Source organism: Puntigrus tetrazona, chromosome 17, assembly GCF_018831695.1.
Source record: "Puntigrus tetrazona isolate hp1 chromosome 17, ASM1883169v1, whole genome shotgun sequence".
Classification (NCBI taxonomy): Eukaryota; Metazoa; Chordata; class Actinopteri; order Cypriniformes; family Cyprinidae; genus Puntigrus; species Puntigrus tetrazona.
In genome coordinates, this window is record NC_056715.1 from 2968078 (window position 1) to 2981471 (window position 13394).

The window sequence follows — 13394 nt, forward strand, 5'->3', positions numbered from 1 at the left end:
AGTGCTCTTTCATTTGAGATGCTGGCGGGCGGCCAGATGCATGCAGATTTACTTTACCTATTCTCAGATGGAGCCGATAGAGACCGCCCCACAGTTGCCATGGGAACCAGAGGCTGCTCGGAGACTTCCCAGAGCTGCTCGTGTGTGCACATCTTGTGTCGAACACTCAGTAACCTGCAGATGTATGACTTTCACTCTTCCTCACTTATTTTTTTTTAGAACAGACCTCACTGTTACGCAGGAATATTGACTCGAAATGAGAAAGAAAAATGGAGCTGCTGAGCCGCCCGTGGCGGTGGTAAGGGCAAATTTACCATTTTAAAATTCTGTTTCAACAAAACCAACGCAAATTGCACTTCAATCACAAAACAGTATAAATACTCATTTGAAGCATCATTTCATTATATGTTGATAAACATATGATGAACTTATACCTTCACAAGTGTACAAAATAATCAAATACAGATAAGTCTAGTATTAAATTTGCTAATATTTTAGACTTTTTATGGCTATACTTTTATTGGCGCTAGCAGACTCGATTAACAGTTACTTGATTGAACAATTAACAGAAATAGTGTTTGTGTGTATGTGTGTGTGTGCGTGTGTAATGAGTATCATGTAAAATCTAAACATAAATATATCCTATTTTCTATTATTAAAAACTGGTAAGGTCGATAAGATTGTATTTGAAAGAAATCCCCTGTGCATTTATTTGTTTAAAACTACAGTAAAACACTAACACTGTGAAATGCTATTTCTGTTTAAAATAATTGTTTTCCATTTGAATATATCTTAAGAGTAATTTATTCCTGTGATCAAAGATGACTTGCTGCTCAAGAAACATGTTTTGTTATCGATGTTGAAAGCGGTTCACAGCACTTATTTGAAATAGAACTATTTTGTAGCATTACAGTTGTCTTTGCCGTCACTTTTGATCAATTCAAAGCATCTTTAATGAAAAAGCATTCCATCCTTTAAAAGAAAACTTGGTAACCTCAAACTTTGGTATGTTTATCAGCCATCAAAAGCCTCATATAGCGTTGTATTTATGTAAACGGTATTACATTTACTATTGCGCATGTTCATGAAACACACCCAAAAAAGCCATGATACTTCTAGGTACTTTTTGTTCGTGTCAGCCACAGCCTGTCTTCTGTTTGCCCCATGACAGTTATATAAACTCTAATTTGAATGATCTTGGTCCTCATGACAAATTTTCTTCAAGGAGGCCCATATGAATTTGGCGACGCAGTGGAGAAAGCGTTCAGGACGGGATCCAAAAGCATGTTCGTATTATTGAGAGCCTCCCTTGCTTCATCACAGGCCAAGAACAAAGACATTCAGTGTTAACCACTAACATCAACGCACCGCTCCTCATACTGTCATTTTGACAAGTTGCGGTAAGCCTCTCGCACCGAGAGACGCTCGGGCAAAACACGTGTGCGTGTCTTCCGTTTTTCAAGTGACACTTGCTTATGGAACATTAGGAGGGCGTATTTAAACGAAAAAGACAAGATGGCCTAACCAAGCGCCATAAATAAAACAAAAGCATTCCTTTGGCTTGGGAAAAGAAGTAGCTGTGTAGGTCCACTACTATGGTTACACACTGTGTATGGCGAAACACGAAAGGCCGAGGGTTGTGTGCCTTCCTGCTCTGAAAACAAGATCTATTATTACCTGAACCTCTCTGGTTGGCCGTTGTCGGCTGTTGCCATGGCGAACCTCTTTACCCCGACAGACTGCAAGGCACATCTCTCGGGAGACCTCCGGTTATTAGGGCTCTGGTCCTGAAGTCTGCCATTTTCTGCAAAGAGAGAAGATATCGCAAAGGATCAGCCCGGGCACCAGACACCTGCCGCAGTCAGCAGTCCAGCTTGTCGTTGCCAGAACACACACCGCTGCAGGCCCGCGACTCTAACAAGGCCCTGTGTGTTTCGGCTAGTCATCAATTCTGCACAAATCCAGCGCGCCATGCCAATAACCCCCGGACCATAAATACGTGATACGCGCCAGGCGTTTCTGAACACAAGCGAGCGGTTATTCTTTCGCTATTCTTACAGTTTGTCAGCTCATGACTGTAAATGGAAAAAGTCAAATTGAATACACGGAGGGGGGAAACCTCATATCGTGCAGATGTAAAATATCCCGGCGCTCTCGCATGAGCCCTATTAGGAGGCCGGAGAGTGGAATGTTCTCCCTGCGGCACTGCGGAATGCAGACGAAAGGAAACAAAGCTATATAAATACGCAGGACAAGGATTTCTCAATCCTCCAAAAACAACAGTAGAGCTCCTGACCGTAATCATTTCCTTAAGGTCAAAAAGGCACCGTTAGGAGGGCCTCCTAAAACTGGAACAACAGCAAGGCTGCCTCCAGCAGGCCCCGGTGTCTGGCTAACGGGGGAACAGGAGGCCCTCGAGCTTCTTGAGTACGGTTAAAGAGCAGCTGAAGTCCCATGACTCAACGGCAAACAAAGCCTCATATGTCGCAGACCCTCTGCGCCGCGTTTCCTGTGAGAGAGCAAGCAGACATGCAAAAACAATCTTCGCTGTTAGCGATTGCGAAAAAAGCTGTGCTGTAAAACGGCTGGTAATTTAACCCACGTCAGCATCTGATGACTCTGAAACGTGAGCAGCTTTGAAATAATAGATTTATCCAGTCTGTCACGTGATCATTCAGAAATCCTTCGCTAAATATAAAATTTAGCCATGAAGATGTTAAAGTATTAAAAAAATATATCCACACCACAGCTATAACGGCAAAGGCACAGAGAAACAATATCGTTAGAATCACTTTCAGAATTATCTTTTTTATAGCTAATGTTTGATTAAAACATAGTGGCTAGCATGAAATGAGAATAAACATACAGTATCGTTCGCTGGTGTGGATGCTAATATCGTTATCTTTATATGTTGAAGTGCTGCTTCTTATAATTATAATAATGTGTGTTTAACCATTTGTTTTTTGTGTTTAGTTTTTTTGCGAAAATGTAATAGATCGTTGAAACAGAAATGATTATTGTCTTTACTGTCATTTTTGATACATTTACTGCATATTTGCTGACCAAACATATTTTCAAGAAAAAAAATAAATAAATCATTCACACAATGAAAATGTGTGAAAAGACTAAATGAAGGTCGCAAAATTGTACTAAAAATGCTGTCATTGCACCCAGCAGAGACCAATTTCAATAATCATATATTATAACATGGAAAACAAATCAATAACCTCATTAACCAGACTGTAGCAGTCATCATTTTTCTGGGGCGTATTTATTCCAAGTGCATTCTGGGACTGTTTACGATGACAGATGAAAACAACAGCTCCTGTCAGGTCAATATACGACGGTTGCCAGCGTTACCGCGCAGATTCCGATCCCCTTTCCCAGCTGCCGAGTGACGTCAAACCCACACACGTCCACAGCTGCAAAACATCAGCTGTAATGTCGGGACCCGTGACTGCATGGAGATCCATTCTGCTGCCTTTATAATTACTCCAAACACGGAGCTGTAAACAATAGTCAGCATTTAACATGGAGCTGGCACCTCACCAAGGGCCGGATTCTCGTAATAGTGCTGCCAGACGCGCAATGCCAGACTGCTGCCCGTCGGGAGCACAGCTCTTAAACATGGCACTGTGCTAAAAACCCTGTGCAGGTTTAAACTCTGCATAAATACTACAAAAACATGGTATGTGCAGAATTTTTTTTTTTTTATGACACAAAGAACCATAATGCATCTGAGCGCTCTGCAGAGTATGGATAGCGTGTATGTGTTGCTCTATTTAGTTGTGACGCACGGCATGTGACCCACCACCCAGAGCACATCAACAGTGATGGAGGTCTCTGCAGGTAAGGGCACTGACTAATAATAAAGTCTGCCATTTATATCCGAAAGGGCATCCCTGCGGGGGGCAGGCAGACTCTCCTGGCATCTGCTGGTTGATGTGAAAGTGGTGACAAGAAGCTTTTTAGCTTTCAAAAAATACAGTGAACATGTTAGGATCACAATGTAGGTCATGGTGTTAATAAAACATGCTTGTGTGTGTGTACCGGTTTTTGTGGTTTTACGAGGACAAAAATGTGCTTAATGGCATGGGTATGACAGAGGTATTACGATTTCAAGATGGTTTATGAAAACACTGCCTATATCACCTTAACTCAAAAGGCTTAAAAAAAATTTAATTTAAAAATGCAGAACGTTTCTTGTAAGGGGAAGGTTTAGGTGTAGGACAATAGCACATCCAGTTTGTACAGTATAGCAATTATTATGCCTAGAGAGTCCCCTTAAATCACAAAAACCAACTGTGTGTAATTATAGGCCTATATATACATACACACACTGTATGTGACTATAGCTTTATCTGCTTAACCTAAAAAAAAGAAAAGAAAATCAAAGCATTATATTATACTACACTATATTGTATTATATAAAGCTCATATACTATGGTTAAAGGGTTTGGGTCAATAAAAGTTTAAAGAAATTAATAATTGTCTTTAAGATTTCTATTTCAAATAGATGCTATTCTTTTGAATTTTATTAAAGCATTCTGGAAAAAAGGTATCACAGTTTCTACAAAAATATTAAGCAGCATAATTGTTTTAAACATTAAGAATGATAATACACGTTTCTTGAGCACCAAATCAGCATATTAGATTGCTTTATGAAGAATCATATGATACTGAAGAATGCAGTGATGCTGAAAATTCAGCTTATGAACATAATATTTCAAAGTACTATGTTTTATAGTAGTATGCTATAGATAAATCGAATGTACATACATATAAAAAAAACATTAAAAAGATCATTTTAAAAATGACATCATTTGTCTAAAATGAGGGTAACCGTATATCTCGACATAGCTAGTGTTTGTCTAGTATGAGCTAAAATTTCAACCCATAAATCTTTGATGAAGTAAGACCACAGGAATTGCTGCTGAGGGCATCTGCAATATTCATAAACCTAAATGTAAAATCTGCAGGCTTCTCTGCTCATTACTACATGATTTGACTTCTGTTTCACCTATTTGATTTTACTATCTTACTACCGGTTTGGACTCATCGGGCTGACCCAAAGGCTAAACGAATAAAAAAAGATGAATAAAAAATGACATTTCAAGCAGTGACTGCAACGTCTATTGGAAACTGTCGTAAACATTTTTCTACATCTTGAATAACTACAATACATGCTGTTTTATGACCTAATATCATTTTGAGTGACTACATGGAATATTTATGCTTTTAAACGCTTTTTAAATGCATTTGTCACACCACAGGACCACTAAAGCGAAGTGCACAAATGCCAAAAGATTACCCAAGAAAGTTTATTGGTTACAGCTAGCAATTGACCAGAAAATAATATCCCGAAAGATTGTGTTGTTTTTTTTAATTGTTATAGTCAAACAGCAGAAATACGACTGCAATTATTAACTGGCTTATTGGACATGTGACCTGTATCATTTCAGCCGTAGATCATAATTTCTCTTATTCACTCATATAAGCCTAAAACGTGATGTTTTAAAAATAAATAAAACTCCCCAAACAAAGTAACAGCTGCTAAATTTACCTTGTGACCAAAGCGTTTATGAGCTCAGATAATTAAAGCAGTTCTAACACACTAATATCCTGGTGGATTACTCATAAACGAGTGAACATAAAAGCATCCTCTACACCTCACGCTCCAGATTTTGCCTCTCCGCATGTATTTAATGTCGCTTTGATGATGTACACGAGAAACAAAAGGAAGGTTGGCTAAAAATAGCCCGTTTCAATGAAGAGAGATAGAACGGTCTGACAGCCGGAGAGATGGAGCAACGCTGCCGCCGAAATAGCAGGGTTGCCATGACGACCGGATTGATGTGCACAAGTGACAAAATGGAGTCAGTAGCAACAGACATCTTACTGCAGATTTCCACACATGCCGATTCCCTAAATTTTACATCAAGCTCAACGGAACAATCGATCTAGAAGAGCGCAATGCGCTCGTACGTATGTAGGTCGAAACGCCAGAACTGGCGATTCGAAAGAGATTTTCACACTCCAGGAAAAACACACGCGAGCCATAATTAACTCTCTGTTCTCCCACACACATCCATCAATGCGAGCCCGAGAACACAGCCTAGGCGTCTGGGAAAGCAATCCGACGTTCACGTGGGAGACACGGAGGGGGCTGCGGCGGCCGGCAGATTAGATTCAGGTGGGAAAAATTCTCCCAGGTTTCAGACGGACAGGCTTTTGTCAGGGACCCCCAACTCTGAGCTCGCATGTTGGAAAAAGGGGAAAGAGCGAAGGCGAAATGGAAAAGCAGATAAGCGAGTATAAGCAAGCTCACAGTTGTGTGGGGTAATTCAGCTCGACGGCGGCCCGTTTAATGACGCGCACTACTTGAAGACACTGAAGCAGCTGTGTTACCGGGTCAGCTTGTGCTAACATGCCCGAAGCTTTTCCAATAACAAGCCTGGGCTCTCTCCGACAGGAGCAAAACAGCGTGACTGAGGCGAACAGCTTGAACTGTTCATATTTACACAGCTGTTCGGCGGTGACACCTCTTTCAACAAATGCTTTTTGCCTTAATTGGTTTTTAGTGCAAAAGCAAGTCTTCAATCCAATCCGGAGGAGTGACAGATTGGTTGAGTGATGGCGTCTAAAGGGAAAAAGCTTGTTCGGGGATAAATTACTGGTTTCGGAGTTTGAGAACATGAGGTTCTGGGCTGAGCTGATCATTGTTGTCTCTTAAACAGGAAACTAAACGCAGGCGGTTTCTTGGAGGAGGCGAAGCACAATGGATTGCAAAGCCTGTAGCCACGGATACAACAATGAATGCCATTCGAAAGTAGTGATAAGATGAGACATAACCAAAAACAATATGCTGAAAAATATGAGCAGCAGTAATTAATTGAAACGCCCTGTCTACTTTCCAGACCATAGTCCATGCATATTATATTACAATCAGATACAACTAAAATAAAATGTATTTTGCATGTAAATAAATTATTTTAATATTAATTATAACAAAAAAAATAGCTATGAAGAAATTAAGCAGCATACTTCATTGTTTCAGAATGATGTTAGAAAGCTATCTTTTCAACCATGCAGAAGGTCTTGGAAGATATTTAAAAAAAAAAACAATTGCATGTTGTTATGGTTTATATCATTACCTCTGATTAATCTAAAATCTACACTGAAATGATATAAAGGCAGTGGAAATGTGCTTTTACAGCAGAGTTCTGATTATGCCTCCAAAAGCAAAAATTTAGCAGTGACGCTACTGCCATCAAGTGGTTTTAAATTGAATGTCTACCATGATACCACTGTAAGACTGATTTATTTAACTAGTGAATAATATTTGTCACGAACAGAAAAAAGTGCACTTAATATAAAGCAACTACACATGAAGCAAACATAAACACACAAGCATTTGAAATTAAAAATTGGCTTTCAGCCAATAAACAGAAGCAGAGCGAAATAATGCAGAAGAGAAACCCACCTTGATGTCTGAGGCAGGATCTCTGAGGTTTGATGGTGTTTGTTGATGATGTCCAGTGGGTGGGTTTAGGAATGACTTTACGTGGTGCAGGGGTCTCCAGGGGGCTTTTATGGCCACCTGTTTGTTTGTCTTGGAGCACATCCTTTAAGACTGCAGAAGAAATTAATCAACTTAAAAATAATATTCAGCAGCCTTTGTTTAGTTGTAATTACAGCCCCCTCATAATCAAACATGTGTGAATCTATTTTCATTATATAGAAAAATATCCAAACGAGTTGCATCTATTTTAAACATCTATTTTACACTTTCCAATAAAAACATTTCACAAAATTAGGTTCGCTGGGGTTCAAAAAGGAAACAACACGTTTGAAAACATCTTGCATGCTTTTCCGCTTGTCAAATGTTGTGGAACATGTTCATATGTTAATATAACGAACTACACCTGCTAAGACACCTGTGTGAAATTAATGGGAATTCGTACTGACGTCCAAGAAAAAGAAATAACCTGAAAACAAATTAGTAATTGCAAAAATGTCATAAAAGTGAAGACAGCTCTGAGAAAAGCTGAGAAAATGTATAATTTGTTTGGGAATGCCATATTTTGAATCTATCACTAAGAGATGACCATTAAGGGGACAAATAATTACCATTAAAATGAATAGTACTATTAAATCAGGTTTGATACATCATTTAATATTATAGAGTTGTGATTGATTGTAATCTGTGTATACTAAATCTCAGCAACAGGCTCACCAGACGCTGGCCTTCCAGCAGAGGTCTTATCGGTGGCAGAGAGTCTGCCGCTGTGACGGTCTGAGATCTGAGCTGGCAGAACGTCTGTCTGGGTGATTCCAGAGCCTGCGTGCAGGGTGGACTGAGAGTCTGTGCTCACCCGAGCCGCTACGACATCCAGAGCCGACCCCAGAAGGCGATTCTAGAGATAGAGGAGACATGATAAAGTAACGCGTAAGATGATAAACACAATCAATTCGAGAATTGCAGTAGAGAAGAGCCTTCTCAGGCTTGCAGGAATAATGCTCAGAAGCAAAAGAAAACAAATAAATCGAGAGACCAGCTAAACATTTGAATTGGTCTCTGTCTGAGGTACTATTCTTATTAAGTTATGTTTTCAGTCACTGTCCAAAAACTGTACAGGTCACTTTTTGTATTTTATTCCCCATGCTTTCCACAATTATTTATTAGGTGACCAGGTGTCCCAAAATTCTTACAACCTCCATACATGATCTAAGTCAGGCAGGCCATGAGGCTTTAAAAAGGCATCTGGATCTCATACTAGCAAAATAACTTTCTGAAGGATGAATATCTCATCAGAATCTGTATAAGCATATGAAACAAAAATGCAATACAACAGCATGTGAATCCTTGAAATCCTTGATTTCTGCAGTCTTTTTCTGAAACAGAAATGCTCAACGTGCCATGTAGACATAATCTCATTCAATATTTGGTACTAAGCAACCCTGGAACAGCTGGAACTAAATCATAGGATATTTACAGTAGCAAATATATTTAGTTCAAGGGTTGAAATCCTAAATATGAATGTTTTAATAATACTTGACTAACAGAAATAGACTAAAAAGAAATAAAACTAAAATAAACTAAAATTAAATAAAATAAAAACAATTAAAAATGAAAATGTAATAACTAAAAAAATGTAACAATCAAGTAAAATAATACAAAATAAAATAAACAAAAAAATCTTTTTGTGTTTTCTTGTTAAATATACATATACAAACATATATACACACACATATACACACATATATATATATACACACATATATATATACACATATATATATATATATATATATATATATATACACATATATATATATATAGAGAGAGAGAGAGAGAATAGAATATAAACAAAACAAAACAAAACAAAATAACAAAGAAATAAAAAACTAAAGAATTCTGCATCTCCACATCTAGACAAAGGTCTTGCCATGTTTACCTGCAGCTGGATCTGCTGACATTGGATGGTCTCCAGGTGCTGCAGTCTCTGCTGCATCAGAACGTTCAGTTGTTCCTCCAGATGGGCTGCTCTCCCAACAGAACTGTTCTCAGGTCTCTCCGGCTGCAGCCTCCTCAGCTCAGCAGTTACCAGAGAGATCTGAGCCTCCATCTCACTCTGAGCCTGACGGGGCAAACCAAGACAGTTTAAAGTCAACGCTACAACACTGCATTGCTTAATGAAATGTCTCAGTGCTATAATGCTACACGAATCTTAATAATGTCTACCTTGATAAGTGGTGCGGTGGCGGCGATAGTAGCAGCTGTTATGGCTGCCACATTTGCAGAAGTCCCGGGATCTCCTGATGGAAAAGCAGCTTCTGACTGGCCTCTTGGAGTTTGGGATCTGTCTTGGTCCAACACTTGTACTGTGACGTTACGTCTTAAAGGGACACTTTGAGATCTGGGAAATATAGAGAAATATTAATGTGTACAAAATGCGTTTGATAATAGGAGCGACTGAATGAAATCAGACATTACCTTTTCCTGAGGGCTGCAGAAACTGCTCCTCTTCCATCAGCAGAGTATGTAGAAATTGTCACGTCTTCACCTGCGGTGTTCAGAAATTTCAAACCGATTCATATTAGTGGCTTTTTAAAATATATAACACCAGTGTAATTCAATACAATACAATTTCGATTCATAATAACAATGGAATACAAAGTCAAACCTATCAGTGAAGATTTCACTTCACATAATACCAATAATAAATAACTTCAGGTTTTCTGTCTGCATGATTGTAATCGTTGATCTTTGAAAATAATACAATTCAATACAATAAAAATCATACCTTTCGACTTAGAGTTTGCTATCTCCATGACTGAAGTTTGAACTTTTTTATCTTCCCTGGAGGCCTGTGGGGAAAAAAAAGGTTAAAAAAAAATTATAATAATTTTAATGAAGTTTAAATTGACAAACCAAATATAACTGTGGCAAAGAAAGAAAAAACTCACTTTGCCAAAAATGTCAGCAAATTGATTTGACGGACCACTGGGATGTTGTTCAGCTGAATTCAGGTTAAAAAAAAAAAATTACAAATTATTTTGATCCTTTAAAGTATGTCCCACTCTGACTATAATCAATCTAATAGTTACCTGATTCAAAAGCTGAAGAAACATCCGCACGCTGCACAGATGGGATTTCACTCTCATTCACAGAACGAACATCTTCAGAGTCTGACAGTCTCCTGATGTAAATATTAACTTTATCGTGGCTCTTATGCTGTATTTCCATTCTGCTGGCACCCAAACCAGCTCTGGTTGACTGAATCAACACATCTGCTGCATCAGAACTGGACGTAGAGTCGTTTAAGCTCGCCTTACTGACCGCAGACACACAACAAGGGTCCATTCCCACTTTTACATCAGCGATAAGAAAGTCCAATAAGAGATATCGGATGTTTTCGCTGATGTCAAGTCTTTATACAGTTGATAATAACAATGTACAGGCCCAGTTGTCAAAGGCTTTGATCATTTTCGGGCGTTTCTAACAGTCTTACCGTGAACATGACGCCAAAATAAAGATTATTGCATATATTTCGTGAGATATACACAGATGACACGCGTCAATCAGCCTGGTCTTGTTGTCAGTGTTGCTTTTAAATTTCCCGCCGCAGGTGATTTTTCAAAGCAACAGGTCAGGTCCGGCCTCTCATTTCTGTTATTTCAGTAAACCCCAACTCAATTTCGTGGTACTTCAATTTAGCGTTCGATGGATGTTTAATTTCAGGTCATTTTTAGCTGTAAATTCAGTTATTTTCCCAGCGTCGGTTGTTGCTGACAACAAAACTTCTCAACCGTGATCTTGGAAACAACGGCATGTAAGACCGATTTCAAAATAAAAGTTCGCCTTTCCTGCGTTTTGGTCTCGGAAACCTAGACAGTGCTGCCCCCGTTTGGTCCAGAGTAGAATTAATTTGATCTCGTAGACATTAGAAAAACTAAATTAACATAAATTAAGTGCAAATTATGTAAAAATATGTTACATACAAATACAAACCCGATAGCCTTTTTTGCTAGAAGTTCTAAGGATTCTATGCCTTTTCTTTCATAAGGGCTCTTATTTTGTTAAGACAATGTCGAATCTGCCGATGAGAAGAAGCAGATATCTGTTCTGTTCTCACATGTCCTTCACATCCTGAGCTCTGACAGCAAAGGTAAACGATTTAATGCTTTTTTAACGTGCTTTGCTTCCTGTTATATTTATTGTCTGTATATTATTTATTATAAAGCGATTATTTATGTACACATTTTGGAAGTCACGTATTTCATATTTAGTGTTATAGCATGTACATGCGATACAATGCTAATGGCTAATGTAACCCACTCAGCATCACGCTGATTTAATTTTTAGCCATATATTAGACAAGAACATGTGTTTATTTGGCAGCCTTTGCGGTGTCATTAAAAACTGCGAGAGTTTAAATGCTGTTGGTGTGATTTATGATGTACAATTTCATCCACAGCATCTCTGTATTGTAATTATGGCAGCTCAGGTCACTGAATCAGACCAGATCAAACAGGTAAGGCATAACCATTCACATTTAGTCCGTTTATAATTTTTAAATCATTAAATTGCTATTTAACTGTCCATCTTCGTATTTTGCAGTTTAAAGAATTTCTGGGAACCTACAATAAACTGACGGAGAACTGCTTTATGGATTGTGTGAAAGATTTCACAACAAGAGAGGTCAAGCCAGAAGAGGTATGTTTCTGCAAGAGGATGAATGAACCGTTCAAACCAAAAACATGAATGTAACGTGTACCGTTTCTTTCCAGAGTACGTGTTCCGAGAGCTGCTTACAGAAGTATCTGAAGATGACGCAGAGGATCTCCATGCGCTTTCAGGAATATCACATCCAGCAGAATGAAGCGTTGGCTGCTAAAGCCGGTTTATTAGGACAGCCGCGATAATCATCTGCTGCCGGACTGACCTCCAGACCGTTACGCCAGGCTCTCTCTATTCCAGCACGGAGCAGGGTCCCTCCAAACTGGAGCCGCGGGGCAGAGGACGCAGGCACTGGGAATACTGTGAGAAGTCCTCCATCTTCTGCCGGCTCTACGGAAAAAAAACTGGATGGCTGGGAATTTCGGTTTCCTAAAGGACAGACACTTTCTTTTTGACCATTATGCCGGTCTCCCGTAAAACATAAAAGATCTTGATTGTTTTTATGTTAGCGTGCTGCAAAATAAAATGTCTAATATTCAGTCTTTTTCTAAGATGCACATGAGTTTTTTTCTTCATCAGAACAGATTTGGAGAAACAAAACATACACTATGCGGCAATTGGGTGCCGTCAGAATGAGAGTTAATTAAAAACATCACAAGTAATTCACAGAAGCGATGGTATTGCGTTGAAGACATAATTACGGACTGGAGTCTGGGTTATTGAGACGTTTTTATCTTCTGTTTGGACTCTCATTCTGACGGCACCCACTCACTGCAGATGAAATCTATCAGCCTTACTTTCCAATACAAATAAGACCAGTTTACCGTTTCACAACTGAATATAAAAAGTTGTGACCAGTTTGTGTGGTGAATCCCAGAAAACATGGTCATAAAAGTTATAATTCGGTATGATCCCTAAAAGAAAAAGAAAAAAAACAATTTTGCTTTGTGGCGTTTTAATAAGTGAATTGAAAATTTAATGTTAAGTATTTCCACAATGTAATAAGATTTTTTTATTAATCACATTCAAGTTTGTGTATTTTTATTTATATATTTTTTAATTTATATTTTTTATTTACATATTTAATTTTTTTAAATATTTATTTACATATAATGACAGTATACATTTAGAAAATATTTACATGGGTATAATTTATCATATAAATGTGTGTTTTCTTAAATGTATTTAATATACACAGTACACAACCTTT

At 38.4% G+C, this 13394-nt stretch overlaps 2 protein-coding genes across 2 annotated transcripts in view; one reads left to right on the top strand and one right to left on the bottom strand.

The window, feature by feature from the left end:
* Positions 1-11327, bottom strand: part of kiaa0586 (KIAA0586 ortholog) — a 103004-nt gene extending 91677 nt beyond the window's left edge. The window contains exons 1-9 of the mRNA XM_043262656.1: positions 10612-11327; positions 10471-10523; positions 10308-10371; positions 9998-10067; positions 9746-9920; positions 9459-9641; positions 8237-8417; positions 7484-7633; positions 1678-1804 (exon numbers count right to left, since the gene is read on the bottom strand). Of these exons, the coding sequence (XP_043118591.1) occupies positions 1678-1804; positions 7484-7633; positions 8237-8417; positions 9459-9641; positions 9746-9920; positions 9998-10067; positions 10308-10371; positions 10471-10523; positions 10612-10867 (1259 nt within the window). The 5' untranslated portion in view covers positions 10868-11327. The remainder of the gene's footprint in view (positions 1-1677; positions 1805-7483; positions 7634-8236; positions 8418-9458; positions 9642-9745; positions 9921-9997; positions 10068-10307; positions 10372-10470; positions 10524-10611) is intronic.
* Positions 11328-11546: 219 nt separating this feature from the next.
* On the top strand, positions 11547-12723 carry timm9 (translocase of inner mitochondrial membrane 9 homolog). The gene is made up of 4 exons (XM_043262176.1): positions 11547-11672; positions 11982-12038; positions 12125-12220; positions 12295-12723. Exons 2-4 carry the CDS (start codon positions 12000-12002, stop codon positions 12427-12429), a joined length of 270 nt encoding a protein of 89 aa, XP_043118111.1. The 5' UTR covers positions 11547-11672; positions 11982-11999; the 3' UTR covers positions 12430-12723.
* Positions 12724-13394: the final 671 nt, after the last annotated feature.

What these genes read in the sequence shown, in the direction of transcription:
- timm9 (XM_043262176.1), top strand. Translation starts at nt 12,000, where the DNA reads ATGGCAGCTCAGGTCACTGAATCAGACCAGATCAAACAG. An exon ending in AATCAGACCAGATCAAACAG is followed by an intron (nt 12,039 to 12,124) that starts GTAAGGCATAAC and finishes CGTATTTTGCAG; the next exon opens with TTTAAAGAATTTCTGGGAAC. An exon ending in GAGAGGTCAAGCCAGAAGAG is followed by an intron (nt 12,221 to 12,294) that starts GTATGTTTCTGC and finishes GTTTCTTTCCAG; the next exon opens with AGTACGTGTTCCGAGAGCTG.